The 21,662-nt window shown below is 36.3% G+C and overlaps 1 protein-coding gene across 3 annotated transcripts in view; it reads left to right on the top strand.

Moving 5' to 3' along the window:
- Window positions 1-13,502, top strand: part of SMC1B (structural maintenance of chromosomes 1B) — a 29,669-nt gene extending 16,167 nt beyond the window's left edge. The window contains exons 12-26 of one of the 3 annotated variants that reach the window (XM_032446514.1): window positions 59-205; window positions 797-934; window positions 1,435-1,551; window positions 2,775-2,881; window positions 4,392-4,533; window positions 5,166-5,311; window positions 6,471-6,624; window positions 7,950-8,045; window positions 8,893-9,049; window positions 9,764-9,918; window positions 11,332-11,483; window positions 11,760-11,829; window positions 12,288-12,398; window positions 12,656-12,787; window positions 13,244-13,502. In XM_032446514.1, coding sequence (XP_032302405.1) covers window positions 59-205; window positions 797-934; window positions 1,435-1,551; window positions 2,775-2,881; window positions 4,392-4,533; window positions 5,166-5,311; window positions 6,471-6,624; window positions 7,950-8,045; window positions 8,893-9,049; window positions 9,764-9,918; window positions 11,332-11,483; window positions 11,760-11,829; window positions 12,288-12,398; window positions 12,656-12,757 — 1,794 coding nt within the window. In that variant the 3' untranslated portion in view covers window positions 12,758-12,787; window positions 13,244-13,502. Of the gene's footprint in view, window positions 1-58; window positions 206-796; window positions 935-1,434; window positions 1,552-2,774; window positions 2,882-4,391; window positions 4,534-5,165; window positions 5,312-6,470; window positions 6,625-7,949; window positions 8,046-8,892; window positions 9,050-9,763; window positions 9,919-11,331; window positions 11,484-11,759; window positions 11,830-12,287; window positions 12,399-12,655 lie in introns of all 3 variants that reach the window. The other 2 variants (XM_015870480.2, XM_015870471.2) reach the window with 2 other exon arrangements.
- The last annotated feature ends 8,160 nt before the right edge of the window (window positions 13,503-21,662 follow it).

Raw genomic sequence — 21,662 nt, 5'->3', positions numbered from 1 at the left:
ATTTCATGGGATACTTTGGCTTGTCTATATAAAGGAAAATTCTCATTTTTACTTGCAGACAGTGGCACTTGATGGAACATTGTTTCAGAAATCTGGAGTGATTTCTGGAGGATCTAGTGATTTAAGAGTTAAAGCCAGATGTTGGGATGATAAAGAAATAAATAAAATGAAAGAAAGAAGAGATTCATTGATTACTGAGTTGAAGGTATGTCTCTTAAAATGCACTTAACTACAGAAGATGCATTTACTTTAAATTAGCTGTGGGAAAGATGAGGAGGAGTCTCAAACTTCTGGAAGAAGCAAAGAGGAGAGAGTAGTTGTTTATACTCTTTTAGTTTTTAGTAAGGTGCTGTAGGTCCCTGTCTTTGGCTTGTGAGTTGGTTCATATATCTTAAAGGTGGAGAGCCGGTCAAACATAGTTAATACATCGTTCTCCAAAGGAAAGGGACTGTGTTCCTGAAGACTTTTAGCAAAAGAATTCAATACATTCTGCCCACATAAAAATATTATCACAGACCAAAACCTGTCAATATAAGATTTTCTATGACTGTAGTATGAGGTAGAGAAGAGAGTAGGAGTTTGTTCATATATGCTTTCTTTTGACAAATAAATCTGTGCAGAATAACTATTGAATGTCACCAATGCTATCGGCGTTTTCCTTCAACATGGCCTTTCTCCTTGAGGTTAGCTTAAATAGCACATGAAACTTGAAAAACAAGGAGTTTCCAAATAAATAATGCTGTGTTTTAAATGTTTTTGTTTTTTTTTCCTCTGTTCCCACTCTAATATTTTCTAGGACTTAATGAAGATCAAACGCAAGGAGGCTGATTTGAAACAGTTGCAAGCTCAATGCCATGGAACTCAGACACGACTTAAATATTCACAGAGTGAACTAGATCTTATTAAAAAGAAACATCTTCCTAATCTCTATATGGTGTAGTACCAAGACTTGATAATTTTCATGCTTAATCATTGTATTTTTATTTTACCTAAGCTGTAATTAACCAGTGAAGTAAACATGAATTCCTTATGGAGACTTTTTACTCTGATTCATTTTACATACATCATTTATGATAAAGAATTTCTAAGACATATATATATGCATACATATACATATATATTAGTTAAAAACAATTAAAATGAACTATTTTAAAGTTAGTTCTAAAATTAATTTGAATTTCTGCTAAGTCTGGTCTATCATTTAATAATCTTCAAACCTGTGTAACTCAAATTGTGTTTTTAAATGATGCTTGTGTGATTTGTTCTGCTGTTTACTAAGACTGTAACTATTGCTGGTGAATCAGCAATGTGTGGGTAAATAACATTTAGTATTTTTAATTGCACAAACAGTTAATCTGGTTGAGAATTGTGTTAGTTTCTAGAAAGCTGACCATCTTGTTAAGAATTGTTTCTATTTTTTTCCCTTGTATGTAGGAAAAGTCAAAGCTGGAAAGTGAACTATTAAATACTGAGTCTCAGCGTGATATGATAAAGGAAGGAGTAGTACAAAGAAAATTAAAAATTGAAGAATTTCAGAAGCAGATTAATGAGGTAGGTCCTTCTGTCCTAGTCAGAACAGGAACAGGTGTGCCCAAAGAAGTTGTGAATGCTCCATCCCAGGAGGCATTCAAGGTCAGCCTGGGTGAGGCTCTGGGCAGCTTATCTAGTGGCAGCGCTGCCTGCAGCGGGGAGTTAGGAGCATGGTGATTGTTAAGATCCCTTCCAACCTAAGCCATTCTATGTTTTTTTGCCCAGTAACATCTATGTGAAAGCCTGCTCTTTTGCACTTTTTATCAGCAACAGGAAAAGTTTTCTGAGATGTTACACGATCTAGCAGGTTACATTTCCAGACTGTCCTTTCTGTAGACTGTTCTGCCACCTTATAACCCAGTTCCCTATCATTCCCTTTAGTCAGTCCCCAGAACAGTTCATACAGACAGCTGACAAATTCATATGTTACTGTGAAGAGACTGAAGGTATTCAGTGAGGTGCCTAATCTGACAACAAAAGCAGTTTCACATTGTGTTCTATTAGAATTCTGGCAACTCTGTCCCTTATGAGGGAAAAAAAAGGAAACCACCTTTCTCATTACTTTTGTCAAACACTAGGGATTCTGGTAGAGACTGCTGAAGAGTGATGCTGCAGTTTTAACAGGGGAATTCAAAGCCCTGCCCCTAGATACTTAGGTAAACGTAGATCCATAGACTATTTGTCACCACAGTCTGCAGTTATTTGAGGTGTATGGTAATTCAGACTCATGAGAGGGTCAGAAGCAAGGAACTTTCTTGAATTAATCTATGGGTGAAATTTTGTATGTGAAGAGAAACCAAAAGTACTGTGTGTTGTCTTTCTTGCTTGTGGTACAGACATGGGGGAGTACAGATGTGAGTCATCTGCAGGCACTGAGAAATTTGTTAGTGTTTTGGCCGTAAGAATTCCACATCCAGGTAATTTTGCTTGTAGAGAGGGGGAACAAGAAACAACAAAACAAAAAAGGCTGGCCATCAGTTTCCTATGAATAGTATGACTTGACTGGCTATAGAATTTGATATCACGCTTAACAAGCCTACAGACGAGTCAAAACAATGTATACAAAGTTGGCGTTTGTGCTGAAGCTCTTCTTTGAAAATGTCAAGTACAGATTCTCTCTCCTTGATGAGCTTGTTTCCTTTGAAAGCCCAGCCTGTAACACGAGATTATCATCTAAGCGTTTTACTTCTGTGATTTGCAAAATAGTATTAATCTTTATTTTCTCCCTTTCCATTTATTCAAAGGCTGAAGATGCTGTTTTCCGGGAATTCTGTGAAGAAATTGGGATTGAAAATATACGTGTGTATGAACAAGAGCACATGAGAAAGCTAGAAGAGATTGAAAAGAGAAGGTGGTGTTTGTAATTACAATGTGAAAACAGTGTAGGCATGAGATTAGGCACACCAGTAGATGAGTAGCTCTGTCATACCATTAAAACAAACAAACAAAAAGATGGAAAGTGTTACATTACCATTGCAATAATGAGTTATCAGTTGCACAGCCGTATTTTGGACTTTCTAAGCAGTACAGCCAGTGACATTTTGCAACAAACGTGAAGATAAAATGTAGTATTTTGGTTATACTGTTGTAGAAAAATAAAGTAAATAACAGTTTTCTTAAATCCACATGAGAAGTGGCAGTTCAGGATGATATGAAGGTTTCCTCGTGGTCATAAATCTTAGAGGAGGACTGATTGTAAGATGCACTGATTTGGTACAGAAATGTACTACTAAGGAAAATGGTATCTTAATTTTCTCGCAGACAACCTTCAGCTGGTATTTCACTCAGACAGGTGTATTTAACAATACCACAGATGTGTGTCTTAAAGGAATAAGAGCATTAAAATGAATAGTCTGCTTGTTGCATGGGTATTTTCAGGCAGATGATAGTGCATTTTATAGAAAAGGAAACTTTTTGATGTACCTTAACTCTCTATCACTGATCTTGTAACTATGCTAGAGGACCTTCTTACTGTCAGTGCCCTCAGATCTAGGATTTGAATTTTGGGTGTTCCTTTGTATAGCCAGGAGTTGGGCTCAGAGACCCTTACAGGTCCCGTCCAGTTCAGGTTTTTATATGATACCTTGGTCTAAAGAGCCTGAAGCTGATGTTGGCAGCATTATTGCCTGAAAAACAGATGGAATGTTATCTAGGTCAAAGCTGAGAGTCAGAAAGTAACACCTGAGAGGAAATCTTGATATAAACAGTTGATATCAACAGTCTTGATATAAACAATCAGATATAAACAGTAAAACTCTTAGTTTTACTTCGCTCTTTTCTTATAGCGGAATGTCATGAATTTTCTACTATTGTACCCCTAGAAACAAATACGGGTCTTAATTAAGAGATGGTGAACATGGTTGACAGTGGCCTAAAAATATCTGGTTAATTGCTACCTCCCAGCTGAGTTAGGTTCCCTGTAATATTCATATAACTGTATATGTCTGCTGATAAGGCTTTACTCCTAAGGCTGAGCTGGAAGTGCGGTCATTGGATAAATACACATCTTGTGTTCAGCTCATATTTTAATCCCTTACAGATATATCCCTTATACTGAGATACTGGAACCCGTAGCGTTAGATTTGGTTTTGAATTTGAACACTTGATGTGTCTTTTATAACAAATGTGTTGAAGAATTTCTACAGTATTTTTAAGTTCCAGTGTATCCATGGGATTTGGCTTAGTAAAATTAGTGATGAAAATATATTTAAATACCTGTGATCTAGTAAAAAAAAAATATGCCTAGAGAGATAGAAATAGTTGAAAATCTATCTTCTGATAGATTTTCTGATAGACCTTTCATCAGGTCATGGTTACTAGCCTTCTTTAAGTGTTGGCTTGAAATACCGTTCTTTGACTAGATTGGAGTTTGAAAATCAGAAGACGCGACTAAGTGTTCAGATGGAATATAATCGTGAACATCTACAGAAAATAACAGATACAGTCAACAAGCTAAGGGATACTATTCATAAAGATGAATCTGCGATTACTGGACTACAGAAGGTAACTAATATATATATGTGTATATAGAAAATATCTGAGGCTGAAAGGAAGGAGTGCATTCGGTCGCACATAGTTAATTCTGTAGAGTAATTCTAGTGTTTTAGTGTAGGTTTACTATATTTTTGCACCTCAGTTTTAGCAATTTAGCAGTGGTATGATTTACACGGGTAAACTCATATGATGTCCTTCCACTTGTGTTTTGTTCTTTGCAGAGATTTGTTGTGATGATTTCATTTACATGATTTCAGGTTATGTGAGATGATGTTAAATATTTCGTACAAGTACAGCAGATGGGTACAATTTTGGGAGGCTGCTGGAATAACTGAGGAAAAGAGAGTAGGCTATAGACTGTAGGAGTTCTAGGATTCCTGCCATGTTTGATGGTGTTAGATATCTGGTGCAGGCACAAATCTGGAGCTGGCCATGCCTATATATAAAAAACAACTGGATCTTCTAACATTTAATATGGGCATTTTTCAAAGTACTCTTCAGACTTTATGCTGAAGCACATTTGAAAGTATTATAACAGGTTTAAAATTCAGCTCTCTATGTAGCTGTTTGTATGTTAAAGGTCTTTTATTAAAATGTTAAAATCTTTCTTAAAAAAAAAATGTATTGATATTTCTATGCAGGATGAAGAAAAGCATCTAAAAAGGGTGAAGGAAACTGAGGAGGAAGAGCAGCATCTTAAGGATAGATTAAGTGCTCAGAAATCTGAGATTATAAAAGTCCAAAGTGAAACAGAGGAGTTGAGAAGAACGTTTTTAACTCTTAATAGGTAATTATTGTACACTTGGGAAAAATGATGCATGTAATATTCTTTAAAAGAGTTCTAGTGATGTTTGAATTTCTTACGTTCTGTTGTCTTATGAAAAATCAGTACAGACATGGTAACATGCTGGTACACTATGCATTAGTTAAAAAGACCTTCTAACTTGATACTTGGTTCCCAGAAGTAAATTGAATGAGAATATTTTATGAGACCATTCTGTAACAATATTCACTGTTCTATATAGCTTATCTGTTTAGTTCTTCTTGTGATTTCTTATAAATAGGTATTAATTTCTGATAAGTACATGGTAGTTTACAGCTTGATTTGAGGGGGGCATGTTAAAAGACGTTGAATGCTTCTGGAAGTGTTTTGCTGCATACGCTACTTGCTAGTTGTTTCATATTTTCATCTAAGTTTATTTAGTGAGTGTTTTTTTTTCCTGATTCCTTCAAATGTTGGACATCTTACACTAACATTAATTTAGGGTCACTGTCTTGTCTTTTCCCTTCTTTTAAATCAACTGCTGTAGTGATGGTTTGCAGTTCCATTTAATACTGTATCTTGTTCAGGAGTTTTTGTGATGTTTGGGAAAAAAAAAAAAATTATATGTTAGCACAAATGTTTAGAATTTAAAATGAGCCCTTAATTTTCATGCCTAGTAATGAGTTTTATGGTGCTTAAGATCAGCAGCACAAGACAGTTTTGTCTCTGCCTCATTAAATAACTTAATGCCATCAAAAGGATTTGTTGCAATTGGAGTAATGATAAAATATTCTTGATTACAGCTTGAAAGGCATCAAATCTCCTTATATGCTAAGCTGAGCAGAACAGAACTTGGTTATTAATTGTTATAGTTGGAAAGGATGCTATAGTGTGAACTTGGAATATGTTGGGATTACATCCTTGCTATTAACACTTGCATTATAGTAGAGTGTAGAGTTAGTCCATAACAACAGAGCTTTAGTTTGCATGCTAGAATAATGCATGGTTCCCATGTCCATTTCAGTGATTACAGGGAATGAAGGGAGTGAAAAAAGTTAGCGCTGTTTTCATTATATTTTAATGAGGATTACGAAGGTAACAGGTTTTTGTGATGTATGACTATAGATATCATTGGCAGCGATGCTTCTGTTCTTCAGTGGTTTTGTGCCTTTTGTGTATGCAGGGAAGCTGCAAAGTTGCAGAAGGAAGCTGCAGCTATAGAAGCTTCTCTAGAAGATAAAAGATTAAGAAGACATAATATGCTTCTAGAATGCAAGGTGCAGGACTTGAAAATAAATCTCCTGTTTGGATCGTTGGATGACATCAGTGAAGTAGAGGTACTTTCTATAAGTAAAAATAGATGTCGTGGAGGAGATGTTACTTAGCCTTAAATTTAATTGTATTATTTTCTTTACAGGGCTGGTTGACTTAAATAATAATGATAAATTAATTGGTTTTGTGTGATCAAGCCTCATCCATTTAAAAGAAGGACTTAGTTTATTTTTGAAGACAGAGATGTTGTTTGCAAGAGTTTTTGCATGTGCTTGTGATATATTCCTGCTCAACATGTAAAATCATTGTGGTTCAAAATGGCATGAAGGAGTATTCTAGATACATATGTATAACAGGGGGATCAAGTCAATCATAAGCAAATATGGCATGTGTGTGGGTTGTGATAATATTTGGTTAATTACCCACGCATTATATAATTTGGTCTAAAATCCTTTTGACTTCAGTATATTCACAGAAACAGAAAAAGGCTAAAACAGAAATATTCCTGATACCAGGGTATTGAACATTACTATTTTTCTCAGTTTTCCCTCTTTCAGCAACAGTATCTTTTGTGTGGGGAAATTATTCTTTATCCCCTGTTGTGAAAGAAGTTATTTCTTTTGATGGATTTGTGCCTATAAGGTTGGAAGGAATCTTGTTGAACCCACTCCTTAGAAAAGTGCTTTCATTAGAGGACAGGTCTAAATAGGTGTGTGTTTGTAGGCAAGCTTGGCTATCGGTTTATGAATAAAGAAGAAAAAATCAAGGAAGTTGGCAACAGGAATAAAAAATTTGATTCCTACGTAATAGTACTGAAAATACAGAAATATTTGGTTCCGAGAAGCTTGGTAGGAAAAGGAGTGATATGACATGCAGCATGGTATGCATTTCATTTAAAGAAAAGTAGCTGTTTGAAATCCAGACTTACAGTGTCCAGAAGATACTCTGCTTATGAAAAACAGAACCGAAGCTACTCATTTTCCTCAAGCCAGTTGAATAAAAGATGCACCTTGACTTGCACACTAAAGAGCCTTTCCTTGAAAGAAGAATGAATTACCACAGAAAAGTAAATTATTTTCCATCAGGAGAGAATGGTATACTTCCAGTATGCACATTATTCTATAAATATGTTTCAGATAAAGTACTGCTTCTTTCATACTAGCATTAACCTGAAATTGGTGGGTCTTCTATCTTCATATAAAATGTGCGTTTATTTTCTTAGAATCTTAGCATCTTAACTGCTAGCTCAATTTTGGACAGGGGTCAAGCAAAGGAAAATGTTTACCTCATAACCTGTTATCACTGTCTCTTCTTTTTCCATCCTTTCAGTGTATTGTTTAAATGATTTAGACACTTTTTCTCACATCTGGAATGTCCATTTTGTCTATAGCTAGGAACTGAAACAGAAGACACTCAGACTACAGGTATCTATGAAAGGGAAGAGGCAATTCAAATAGACTACAGTAGCCTACCTAAAGATCTGAAGGTAATCTCATTTTAAATAAACACACGTTGAGTTTATTCTTATATAAAATATTTCATTTCTTGAAAATATTTATTTATTCCTCACCCTAGCCTACAAATGGAACATTTGAAAAACACTGGTAAGCTGAAATGTTTGTATGTGTTTGTTTTGGTTTTGCAATTGTATGTGACACAAGCGTATGAAGTTTTTAGATAGGTAAGATATCTTTTCTGTTACATGTATCTGAAAGTTTACCTAAACCATAAGAAGAGCGTGAAAATACAGAAAATAGGGATTGTCTACTGGAAGTGGTGAGAGGAAACTCTATCATTTTCTTTCCCATTGTATTTTCAGAAACTGAGTCTTGGAACTCTGTGATTCCATGAGAGTCATGTTTTCTTAGTATATTTGCATGGGTGTAAATATTTCTTTCTAACCATCATAGCTAAAATGAATTATTGATGTTAGGCACAGAGCCAGGAGGAATTTGAACCTGTCCCAAAAACTCTTCAGTAAACCACAATGAAATGTTTTCTTTGCAAATGAAGGAATGGAAACAGCGGAGCTGCCTCCTGTGTTGTAACTTTGATGGATATCTGGGCTGAAGAGACTTTTTTTATTGTCAAAGGACTTGTAAAACAGTGCTTAGGACCTAGTAGATTGATTCTATGAACTAAGACCCTGCATATGGGGTATTAGGTGTTGGGTTCTTTTCAGTTTTGTTTCTAGATAGAACTATTAGATAAATTGAGTGCTTATCCGGAAACCACGACTGCTTGTTGTATACATTGAAGTGTCTTGGCATAAAAGCAAATTTTACTATCTGAGATTGTTTTATTTTCTCTTTTGTTGTTGTTTAATTCTTTAGGATCTGGAGTCTGATAAGGAGATAGAGGCTCATCTGGACCAAATTGAGCAGGAAATAAAATCTAAAGAGAGTATTTTAATGAAGACAGCTGTACCAAACCTGAGAGCAGTAGAGAAATTACAGGTAGCTCGGAACAAGTTCCAAGAATCAACGGAAGGTAACACTGAGTCTTCCTTATTATTTGTTTAATGGCCTTGAAAGTTCTTGCCCTAATTAAAATTCCCTTTTATGGGGTTGGTCCTGTTGTTTTTGCTACTTTCAGTTATTAAGGTATTTCTCGTGTTCAAGTGTTTATCCTCAGTTGTTTTTTAACTATATGTAAATAGTTTATTAACATATACTCAGCAGTATTTTATTGAAACACATTTTAAATGGTTAGCAAAGAATCACTTTGCAGAAGTGGTTACAAGTAATTTCTTGGCCAAATGGCATTGTGAAATATTTTCTTAAAATGACTGACCTTAATTGTAAAATTCTTTTTTCTTAATTAAAAGCTTGTTCAATGCCTGCAATGCTCTGAAATACTACCAAATTGAAGGAGTTCTGAATCTGTAACCAGAAAATGCTTGTGCTGCGTAAGGCCACGCTGTCTTGAGAAATGATTAGAAAGAAAAACTTTGTTGCTTCAGTGTTGCTATTCAGTTACTATGCAGTGTGGCGTAGACCATACTGAATATATGTAACTTTCTCATTTTGGAGGCCACCAATTAAAATCTGTGAGGAAAATCATTATGTTGGTGTGCTGTCTTAGAATCGTTTTCTGTAGTATTTTCCTTGATGCTTGTTGTGGGACACAGTACGCTTATTTCTCCTGTATATTTTCTTATAGACTTATTATGGAATAATTTTAGATTATTTTTTTTTTCCATAGCTTTTGAGAGCAGCAGAAAGGAGGCCAGAATATCCAAGCAAGAATTTGAAGAGGTGAAAAAAAGGAGATACGAACTTTTCAGCCAGTGCTTTGAGCATGCATCCGTAGTTATTGATCAGGTCTACAAGAAACTTTGCAGAAACAATAGTGCTCAGGTACTTGGCTTAAAATGCCTCCATGCTTATTACTTATAAATAAATACTTATTAGTATTTTTAGTTTCTGTTGAACGGTTTCAGTTCTGAGGAAGAAATGCGCACAAATAATAATGAGTTCACAGTTTTATAGTAAGAGGAAGAATAAATGATGTGTTTAAAAAGCTATGTCACAACTATTCTAATCTTTATTAGAGTTTCAGTGTTAGTGATGAAAGTAAAGAGGAAACTCCCAAATGCTGTAGTCACATCAGATTTAGTAGGTGGTTGAATGTTTAGAGTTCACACTTAAGGCCCTGACTTCCTTAAACTTCAGATTTTGTGTTGTCCTTCAGTCAGTTATTCAGTGAACACTTCAGGTATCTTTAAATATACCCTTTCTGCTCCTAGGCTGGATTATATAATAAAGCATCTCTTTCTTCACAGCTACTGGGTCCATACCTGCTATCCTAGACTAAACAGTAGTCAGGTCTTGACTTTGCATCACTACAGCTACCAGTATTTTTCAGATGTAATGCCAGAAATAAGCAGTGGAGTGTTTTCTTCCTGACCTCCTGTGTTTGTTTTACTTCTAAAGAAACTGCTGCCTAAGAAACACAGGTTCGCTGCTCACTTCTCCACCAATTCTCTTGCATTATTTTTCTGTAAAGAAATGCCATTCCTTTCATAATGATGACCAAGGAATGTATGAGCAGTATACAAGGAGCTACAAGATTGTTTTTGCTCGCAGTGATTTGCTAAGTGTCTATACTTGTGAAAAAATTCCATCTGAGGTATTTGCAGTGAAATAGAACTGGAAGTTACTTTGCAAGATACTTGACACGTATACAGCCTGAATGGCAATGAAGGGCATTTTCTCAGTGGAGAAAAGGAGGAAAATGTGCATTACTTCCAAAAAAAACCCCAAAACCAAAACCAAACAAAACAAAAAAACACCAAAGGAAAGACTGTATCTTATCTTCATGACTGTTTGTCACAGAAGTTGCTTTAAATCAGTTCAAAAGTAGCATTTTGGTTTTTTTTCTTTCATTACATCTGTGATCTTACAGGAGCCATTTTAAATGACTTTCTAGTTGAAAGTGTTATTTTACCTGTATCCAGTCATTATGAAAAGTAATTATTGTAAAAGTTTGATAAAATCCAGTCTGTTTTATGGTTGAAAGTTTGCAAATAAAGAATATGTGGAGCCAAAATCAAAATGGTTTTGTTCATTAGCCTCCTTTGTCATTCATCAGGAGGGATATTCACTGGGAAGTTTAATAGTGTTAATCTTCAAAATGGCTGAAAAGTTTCATCCTACGAGTGAAGGTGATTTATCAGCTTCAAACGTATCTCAGTCAGTATTTAAGTCTAAAAAAATACACATCAAACAGTTTTATTAATGTCATTATTTATTGAAATTATGCATTTCCAGGCGTTCCTTAGTCCTGAGAATCCTGAGGAGCCTTATCTGGAAGGCATAGGCTTTAATTGTGTGGCACCTGGAAAGCGTTTTATGCCAATGGACAGTTTGTCAGGAGGAGAAAAAACTGTGGCTGCTTTGGCTCTTATATTTGCTGTACACAGGTAACATATTTTGGTATTATAAAGTAAGTTGGTATTTTGGTATTATAAAGTAAGGCTGCGTAAGTGATAGGAAGATAGGATAGAAGTGATAGGAAGAATGCATACTTACACATGTTAAAGTGTCTGCTAGTACGCTATCCTAATACTTACGAAAATCATTCTTTACCTGTCATTACTCTCTATCAGAATAATTTTTTGGCAATATGACTCAAAGTAATTACAACACTTATCAATATTTTTGCATCTAAATGCAAAATACTGTATTTTCTTCTACAGTTTTCGGCCTGCGCCATTTTTTATTTTAGATGAGATAGATGCTGCCCTGGATAACACAAACATTGATAAAGTAAGTTGGTCTCTCTTACCTTGTCCTTTTAATCCACACGTAATGGTAGCTTTTGCAGGAGGATGGCAAGAAGATGAGAGTAGAATAGAGTACAGTAGAGTAGCATGGAATACAGTGCAATAAAATACAAGTGCACTTTGGCATTTTTTTTTTCATACTCAGGAATTTCCACCTCCCTTCAATAATTGCTTTAGTGCCAATGAAAAGTAGTTTCTGTCATGTTCTTCTGTAGCTTTATCCATCAGAGCGAATGATAGTTTTCTTATACATTTTCAAAAAGCAGCAAATCTGAGGCATTTCCATAGGACAGTGCAATTTATGTCTTCAGATACTTAGTTCACAAATGAATTGCTGGATGTGATGTAGTTCAGTTATCATCTCTTCATCAATGCTTAATTATAGTAATTACAGCACAGTCTAAGTCTACCAGAACTAACTTATTTGTCTTCATTCCAAAGGTATCAATTTTCATTAGGGAACAGGCGCACAAACAGTTTCAAATGGTAGTTATTTCTCTAAAGGAAGAGTTTTATTCCAAAGCAGACGCATTGATTGGAGTGTGTCCAGAGGTAACAGTTCTTTCTTATATTTATGTTAAATAATGCAAGCGGATTCTGTTGCAGTACTGATTTACATCTTAATTAATACATTGAAACATGTATGAAATACTATTGTTGGATCTGAAGTACTTTGTGTTTAGAAATAACTACATATATTGTCTTGATGAAAAGATCACTTTGGTAACTCAAGCTTGTTACTGTATCACAGTCACTTACAAAATGCTTATTTCAGATGTTTTAAATTGTATGATCCTTCCCCTTTTCAGCGTGATGACTATATGTTCAGTCGAGTACTGACTTTGGATCTTACCCAGTATCCAGAGGATGAAGAAGAAACAGAGAATCACAAACGCAGTCCTTTAGAATAAAACATGGATGGATTCAGGGCCAGGCAGCAGGTAGAACTCTGATCACAACTGACTGTTAAAGATCTGAGTTTGAATGTGGCCATTAGTGGCTAATAGATATTTTTTACCTTTTGAAAAAGAAGAAAAGCATTTTCTTCAAGTTTTTGATTGTTTGTTCTGCTGCCTTAAGATGAGTGATAAGCACACTATTATGGAGCATGAGATTTGTGTTCTGTTATGAGAAGAGGCATGTTTAGTAGTAACTCCAGTGCATGCTAACACTGGACTGATCTCAAGACCTTTACAGTTTCTTTTTTTTTTTCATGTTGCAGCTGCCTCTTTTTACATTCAGGTGAGATCATTTACTTCTTTTGGAAAAAAATAACAAGATACTGGAATATGGCTGGGGCTTTATCTTGACTTTTGCAATGGCTGTAATACATCAGTTATCCACTGTAGTATTATGAAATAGTTAACTTCACAAAAGCTCATCTCATCTCTCCAAAGGTTTGATGTACCCAGGAAGAAATTCCCTATGCATTTTCCCTGTGGCTGTTATTTACTTGGGCCTTGTGATGTGTTGCTAATACAGTGCTTGTTGCACACAACGGTTGAGTTTAAGGAAGAAATGACCTCTGCAAACAGTAGATAGAGTGTAGAAGAGCGCTGCAATGACATAAATGTATCCACCCAGCTGTAGACAAAGGTTTATCAAATAGTTCCATTGTAGCCGCATTCTGTTAAATAAAGTTTACTCTGAGCATAATCCACGAGTAAGTTTAATTCCTTTGTATTAATGTATTAGGCATGGCAGTGCTTTTATTGGTGTGAAGGATGGAGAGGAGAGCAGACTTAAAGTGTTTTTCAGGAATGTCCTATCAACTTCATTACACCACATGAGCAAAACAGGGTAAATTGGCAAAAGATTGTTCTCAGTCAGTAAATATCTTATTCTAAATAAAAAAGTCAAAAAAAACACAACTCTGCAGTGGACTACGGAAACATCATTAAACATGTCTAGCTCTATGGTTAGTTCTTTTCATTGTATTCAGACCACCCAATTAGTGGCAGATCTGAGGGAGACAGGGCACTGATGGGCCAGGCATAATGTCTAAATGGTGTTGGAGAGGTCAGAGGTCCACCTATGACCTCAACCTTGGAGACCAACCTCTAAAGTAATCTGATCTGGACCCATTAGAGTCTTGAGAAGGCAAATGTTTAAAGACCAGATTAGAGCAGGAGTTCAATTTAAAAGTATTGACAGATAGCCTAATCATGTCCTATCACAATTATGGAGGCAATTAAAGTGGAAGGAGTTAGAATTGTAGAATGTATTCCATTGGAAATATGGAATCTAGAGGATTTCACAGTCCCATTAAAAAAAAAAAAAAAAAAAAGAAAAGAGTAAATCTCCTCAGGCAGCCCAGACAGCTGCAGCCGAGCCATCAGAGGAAAAAGACTTGGAGACTGCCTAGCTAAATGGCATGACATAGGAGCCAAAATCCCTTGGAACTAGGGCCTCTAGAAGGGGCTGGAGGCACAGTGTCAACTGGTGATTCATTGGTCTGGAAAGAATATTCAGCAGGCTATGGATACTGGAGCATAAACATCAGTTATATCACAGAATCATAGAATAGTTTGGGTTGGAAGGGACCTTTAAGATCACCTAATTCCAGTCCCCTGCTATAGGCAAGGACACCTCCCACTAGTCTCAAAGCCCCATCAAGTTGCTCTTCCTTTATCCACTGATGCTGTAACTCCATCATAAAAGGCCACCAAGTTTGTCAGGCATGACTTGCCCTTGGTGAAGCCATGTTGGTTACCACCAGTCACCTCATCTTTATTTTCCATGTGCCTTAGTAGGGCCTTCAGGAAGATCTGCTTCATGATCTTGCCAGGCACAGAGGTGAGACCAACTGGCCTGTAGTTCCCTGGATCTTCTTTTTTTTCCTTCTTGAAAATGGGGGTTATGTTTCCCCTTTTCCAAGGTTTTTAACTAATGCTAACAAAGAAAACATCGCTGGTAATTCCTTTGTCCTCATATTCAGCGCAAATTGTTTTCTCTTAAGAAGAATATTATTCATTCCTCATTAATAGACTGAGTATGAAGGGCATGATTAATGAAGAAAACAGTTTCTAAAAGATCATTTCACGCTTTCAGACGTGATGTTCTCATGCTCCATTTTCAGCAATGCCTTTCCATTGTGTTTCCAGATTTTCACTAACGGTTTCATAATTAACCTTTGCAACACAAGTTAACTGGATGTTTGTTCACTTCACATTGTTGACCTTTCTGATAAATCCATCTCTGAAACCTAAAACAAAAAGTAAAATAATTCTTAATGCATCTACCTTGGAAAAGGCCAAATTTCAAGACAGTTGTGTCACTGTTACACTTCTTTTTTTCTCTTTTTTTCTCCTTTCTTTTTTTTCCCCAGCAATTATTTTAAAATCAACGATCTGTGTCAGTTCAGAAACACACTCATAGGAAGAAAGCTGACGTACGAGTGCTGACTGCTGTGGTTCCTTGTTAGCTAAGCCAACTGCTACTCTGAAGCATCTATTTATTCAAAGCACATGGTTATAATGAAGAGAAGTTCAGCTAGCAACCATAAATCTAGAACTAAGACACTCAAGTTACTCTTTTTTTTGCAACTGTTGTCAAAAATTGCAATTGTGTCTCATAGTCTGAAATCCGTGAAACCACAGAAATACGTCCCCGAGGCTCAACGTGGTAAATACGATATATCAGGTACAGAAAAACAGAATCTAAATAACCAGGATTCTGATCTCATTCGTTTCACAGTTTAACAAAATGTACTCAGGTAATTCAGAATCTCTCCCCATCCTGAAATCCACACAGATCTTTGTTGTTCCCACACAGGATGAGTAAGCTGCTAATAACACTCCTCACCAGAAGATCCTTTATCAGGCATAAGATATCAAATGTTACCCTTCTTCAACAATCTCTCAGACAGTTCTCCTCTCTCTCCCGTTGTCACCCTGTCCCACCATTGCTACTGCAACACGTTTCCTCGTTAAACAAAAGGCAGGCAGGCAGAGCTGTCAGGTGGGAGAGGTGCCTGTGTTCCACAGGCCTGCTCCAATTTTACATCAGGGATGTATGCAAAGTGTGAGACACTCCTGTACTTCACTCCTAAAATGGAGCTGAGCAATTCTTGCACGCCTCTAAAAATCCCAGAAATGCTTTAAAGGCAAAAATAGAGGTTAGCAATCTACTCGTCTGTCGTTACAGAAGGGGGAGGGGTAACCTTGAAGATGAATGGAGTTAGTGCGATTGATACCACAGATGACACAACTATTGAAAATGGTAAGTATTAGAGTGATGAGAAAACACAGGAAGAAAAGGAAGAAAAGACATCATTTAATTACCAACAATGGATGTATCCATGGGTAGGGATATGATTTAGTGTAGGGTTTTTAGAGTTAGGGTACTAGTTAGACTGCGGTTGGATCTGATCATCTTCAAGGTCTTTTCCAACCTGGGTAATTCTGTGATTCTATGATTTCTTATATTACTGCATTGCAGTGTCCCCCAGAAGTCTTAACAAACTATGTAGACATTTGTATTCATAATCACAAACAAGGACAGAGGAGGACAGGATCAGAGAGAACAGGAAGGCAGAAGGAAGACTGAGACTACAGTCTCACCTGAAAATTCAAGTCTGAGGTAGTTAAGAGAAGCTCTGCCGTACTTCCAGCTCTTTTGCCTTACACCATTCACCAAGGCCACTCCTTCCAAAAGGCAATTTAACACACCAGTATTTTAGGTTCAGTACACCTGAAAGTCAAACATTCTATTTTAAAAGAACCAGGTGGTTCTGTGCTGTGAAACCCCGGTGAAAAACCAGCATTGTTGAGCTTGGAATGCTGTTTGACACTGCCTTGCAGTAAAGTTGGAATGTATTACTAAATAATTTGATGAATATCTCTGAATATTTTTACAGATGTAGATAGGAGTCACAGAGGCTTGCTAAATATTTTCCTGAGTTGACTCAAGGTCAGACCCATCCCCCCCTTGACTTATGATACCTAATAATCTTTGTTTCACATTGATTTTAAACTGAGAGGAAATACCCATGAAGAAAAGCCCTCAAATCTTTTCCCTTTTCATAAATGTTATTACTTTTTTCCAGTACATCTTGCCCCTTTTACATTCTTAGGCAATAACTAATTTAAAAACAACAGTAATCACAACAGTAATAAATTACATTAGCTCTATATTTGCTCGCAAGGAGCTGTGAAAGTCACTAAGGATGAAGAATATTAATATTTTCCAACCAAATAAAATCCAAACATAGTCATACAAAACACAATCAAAAGGAGCTTTAGTATAAAGCAATAAGCAATTGTGTATTTTTTTCATTACATTTTTAATTACAAATTTAGTTTGTTATAATTCAAGCTGTGTATGACAGAGACAAGCACATAATGTTGCAAGAAAATAGGGAAAAAAGCTCAGTAGCAAAAGCCATACTGAGAAGAGAATGGCAAAATGTGTTGAATTGTAAACTTGGAAATAGAAAGGAGTTTCTGTCAAGAAACAACAAGGAAAGGTAAGTACTGCTGCTGCAAGTGAGAAACTTGGTGACAGGCAACACATTTAACATAACAGAACACATTTAAAATAACTGTAGAAGCTTACCACTTGATTCAACCTCAGGTTAATCTCCCATCTTATACTAAATCCATATGCTTATCCAAGTGTACCAAACAATATATTCATTCAGTGGCTTATTTTGGACTTTATTGCTACCTCTGTGAATACCACTGAAATTGATGTAATCAGGATAAGCAGCACTGCTGGTTGGCTTTGGCTAGAGGAGGCACTGAGTCCAATTTTTCAGCTATTTTATAAGTTTTGGTAAATTAAATCCTACAATATGTGTGCCAGATCCTCATGGTTGAAAAGCAAACCAGTAAAACTCACAATGAAAATCTATTGAGCTTATTGGAAAGCATCTTTAACAGACCAACAAATTCATATCTTAATTTACTTCCTAACAGAAAACCAGTGTACCCTTGTTGATTGAGATAAAATTCCTTCTGCATGCACAATTGAGCTTCTAGTTACTCCTTGATAGTTGCTCGCTCTTTTCTAGTGCAGTGCTGGCTGGATCTCACTAGTTTGTCATCTCCGTAAGCAGAAGAGTTTGTAAAATGCTTTGAAGAAGAAAGATACTATCAAAAATTCAAAGTATGTTTTCAAAAGCCAGTGTCAGATCACTTTGAGTTTAACTATGATTGAATATAGAGATGAATTCTCTAAGTAAACCTTCCAGTTTTTACTTCCAGCACTGTATATGCACAATACCTGCTTTAAAATAACTCAGGATGTAACTGCAACAGCACATCAGAGTCTACTTTTTAAATGACCAAGTGATAAGTGACAGATACTAACAAAGTTCTCCCTACAGTCAGCTTTTACTTCATAGAGCATAACTTGATGTAAGCTCTGCATTACCTTGCATGTAGCTCTCTCACGCTGACTCCTAGTCAGTTCTTCCATGGACAGAACTTACTGATGTTACTCCAGCAACACCATGTTGTAATGAAGTGCTTTGCTATAACGTGTCCTATCACTCTAATAAGGATTGCAGATCCAGGCTGAGAGTTCAGGGATGTTTGGGTACTTATCTCTTGTTCTTTCCTTTGAGAACCTGGGCTTTGATGCAGGATCCCATAGATACTGAAACACAAAAGCAAGACAATCAGGCAGGATTATAACAGCAGTATCTTCAGACCTCAGCTTTAACCATTTGAGAGATAGGCAATATACAAAGGCTTGAAATGGTATAATGTGAAGATCCTACTTTCCACAGAAAAATCAAGAGGCTACTTTTGAGTTTTAAAGTTTCACTTGAATGTACCACAGTAAGAAATTTCTGTATGAAATTTTCAGTTTGATACTTTTCTGGCTCCAAGTCTCTGATGAGACACAATAGGCTCCATAATCTGAACACATCACACCTTTCTTTCACTAAATCCACTGGATTTATTGTGGAAGTTATGAACTCCAATATTCAGTCATATTGCAACGTGACTCACCCCAGAATTCCCCATGCCCATTTTTAATAAGAAACAATATAATTAGATTTCATCTGCTAATGCAGTCGTGATTAGTTCATTTGTGGTTAGATTTTAAAAGCTAGCTTTCTAATATGTGTCAGTCTTCTCCTGATACTCCCCCCCTATACATAGAATTTGATGCCCACAGGTACACCTGTAATTTCTAGAATATGTCACCAGTTCTGAGATATAATTAAAGGGAAGAAACAACAAAAAGCTATTCTGATGACACAAATTTAACAGACCTGTATTAATGCTTCCGACTCGATCAAATTCCTATCTGAATAATTCAGTTCTGTTTAACTTCCTCCAGCATTTTCAACTACATTCCTACTGTCTGTGTGTTTGAACTATTCCATGGTTTTATACAGGAACATAGTGATTAGATTTAGAAAGAATCTGTTGGGTATATAAGTTCAGGTCAGTATTTTAGCTGTATTATTAAATAGCCAGAAGCTGAGTTGCGCTGGTGAGAGAAGTCAGTACCTAAATCAGAAGCTTTGGAAGGAAAGCATTAGTAGTATAAACAGAGTCATTTCTTTACAGAGACAAAGTGGGCAGAACAAATGATTTAATGACTAACTCAACAGAATTGCAGAGAAATTTGGATAAACCAAGGTTTGTAGGTAATATTAGCAAATATAAACAACCCTCTTGCAAAACTGTACAAAAGGTTCAAGCTCAAACACCAAAAAGGCAGGAAAGAAGAAAGCAAACATTGCCAGTGCATCCCTGATTTTCTTTACCGTTGATTTCCATCATGATAAAAATTCTACAACTTCTATACAGGAATGCGCACTTCTTTAGCCCATCCCACCTCTCTTTTACTGCACAGAGTGGGTGGCACTTGCTTCAATTTTTTATTCAATTTTTCTTTCAAATGTACAGCGATTTGATTAAAAAACTGCACGTTCCCTGAACTGGAGCCAAAAGTGAGGCTACTTATTTCTCTTCAATGACATTTTTTCTTTATATGATGGTTTGTAAGTTTTTTAACATCCTGTGAGCTGAAGAGAAAATATTGTCTCCATTTGACTGATGCAAGGAAAGAAGTGGTGTTACCCAGCATATGAACCCGATTCATACAGAGGCAGCATATGGAAGAAATAACCAAGACAGTAGCATAACATCCATAAGTAATGCTAATAATGAAGAAATGTCCAGAATACTGATTTCCTCTCTTGTAACTAACTTAACTTTGCAGTATTAGCCTTCTTTCAACGCTGCCTTGAGTGTAATTTTAGTGAAAGACATACGTACAAAATTCTATGATGTGACTTTAAGACAGGAGACTCTAGAATCAATTCAAGGAACTTTGTCACTTAATTTAACAGAACAAGTGATACTAGGAGAAAAATTAACATGGTCTAAATACAGAGACACTTGCGACAGATGGTGATTTTTTCTTGTAGGTTTCACAGATAACCAGAGGACAGGAGAGGAATGGTAAGATTCAGGAATCTGAGGCTCTTGTTCAGGATTTATCAGGTCATGTTTAATTTCCTCTTTCTTTATCCCTCAGGACTGAAACTGTTCTTTTCCCTCAGTAACAGAATGTGGTGGAATATTGGCAGGAAGGTTCTACCTCTGTTGCTGTACCACAGACATCTGCCTCTGATGTCACAGGCCAGTATAATAAAATAGGAGGCATTACTTTCAGAGCAGCATGCCCAAAACAAAGAAGACATCCTCTGAAGTATTATGTCATATGGCAGGTTACTCATCTGACAGATGACTCATCTACAGGACATTATGCCAAGCAATGAATAAAATGGTCCAGAAATCATAAAATTTTGCACAGAGTTCATTTCTAAAGGGAGCTATTTTTTGCCTGAGTTTGCAGTTCTGATTCCTAGGAACCATTAAAATACACATCCTATTGAGAGTTAAAATACTTGTGTACATACTTTTGCCCTTGTTTGCACTGTGCGACGTTTAAGAGCTCCTCTCTTGTAAAAACAAGACCTCACTGTGCTATCTCTTCCAGAAAAAAGAGAGCGAACCTGGCCCTAAGTGCATCTGGGTGAAGCAGCTAAACACTTCATCATTTGGCATGAGGGAAACTTTGCTATACAACTGAGGGAAGCTCCAGGTCCCACACCTGGAAAAGGCTTATTTTTGCAATCAGTTATTCGTGTACTACCTTGTTATTAGTATGGACACAGTGCATCACAAAAATCATAAGTGGATTGCAGGATTCTCTTTATATTAATCAAGATACTTCTCCTGAGGAATAAAAAATATATTAATATAATGCATTTTGTTACTTCTAGCTTATATAATATATTCCTTTATTTTTTTTTTAATTATTATTTTTTTTATTTCCCCACTGTATTTGAGACCTTAGAGCAGTGCACATGCCTGGCATGTTCCCAGTTTTATGCATCATTTTTTGTAGAAATGGAATATTTCCATCATTACTTCCAAAGCCTTATCTGTACTCAGAATGAATCATCTGCAGAGGGATCAGTGTATATTGTCTCAGTTACAACACGCCCAGGGCGCTCACCCCACAAGTCCTGGATTCACTCCCAGAAGCAGTGAGTTCTGGGAGACTTTTAAAACACCTTTTAAATTGTTGGATGACAGACAACTAAATTAAGTTTTTAAGTACCGTTATGTGTATCAGTCTCTCTCACATACATCAGGTAAAATATTCCACTGTTTCTGTCTGGAAGAAATTTCTTTGCAGATAATCCGGAATTCCTATCCCATCTCTGTTCTGTGGGCTACCTTCTTGTAAGCACTAATAGTGAAGTTTGCCCATCACTTTCCATTGAGGAACTTTGTTTTTAGACATTGTGTGATATTCCCACTGTCAAACCAAGCTGACTGA

Source organism: Coturnix japonica, chromosome 1 (assembly GCF_001577835.2).
Source record: "Coturnix japonica isolate 7356 chromosome 1, Coturnix japonica 2.1, whole genome shotgun sequence".
In the NCBI taxonomy this organism is placed as follows: domain Eukaryota; kingdom Metazoa; phylum Chordata; class Aves; order Galliformes; family Phasianidae; genus Coturnix; species Coturnix japonica.
Note: the sequence above shows the minus strand (reverse complement) of the source record. Positions and strands in the feature narration are given on the sequence as shown.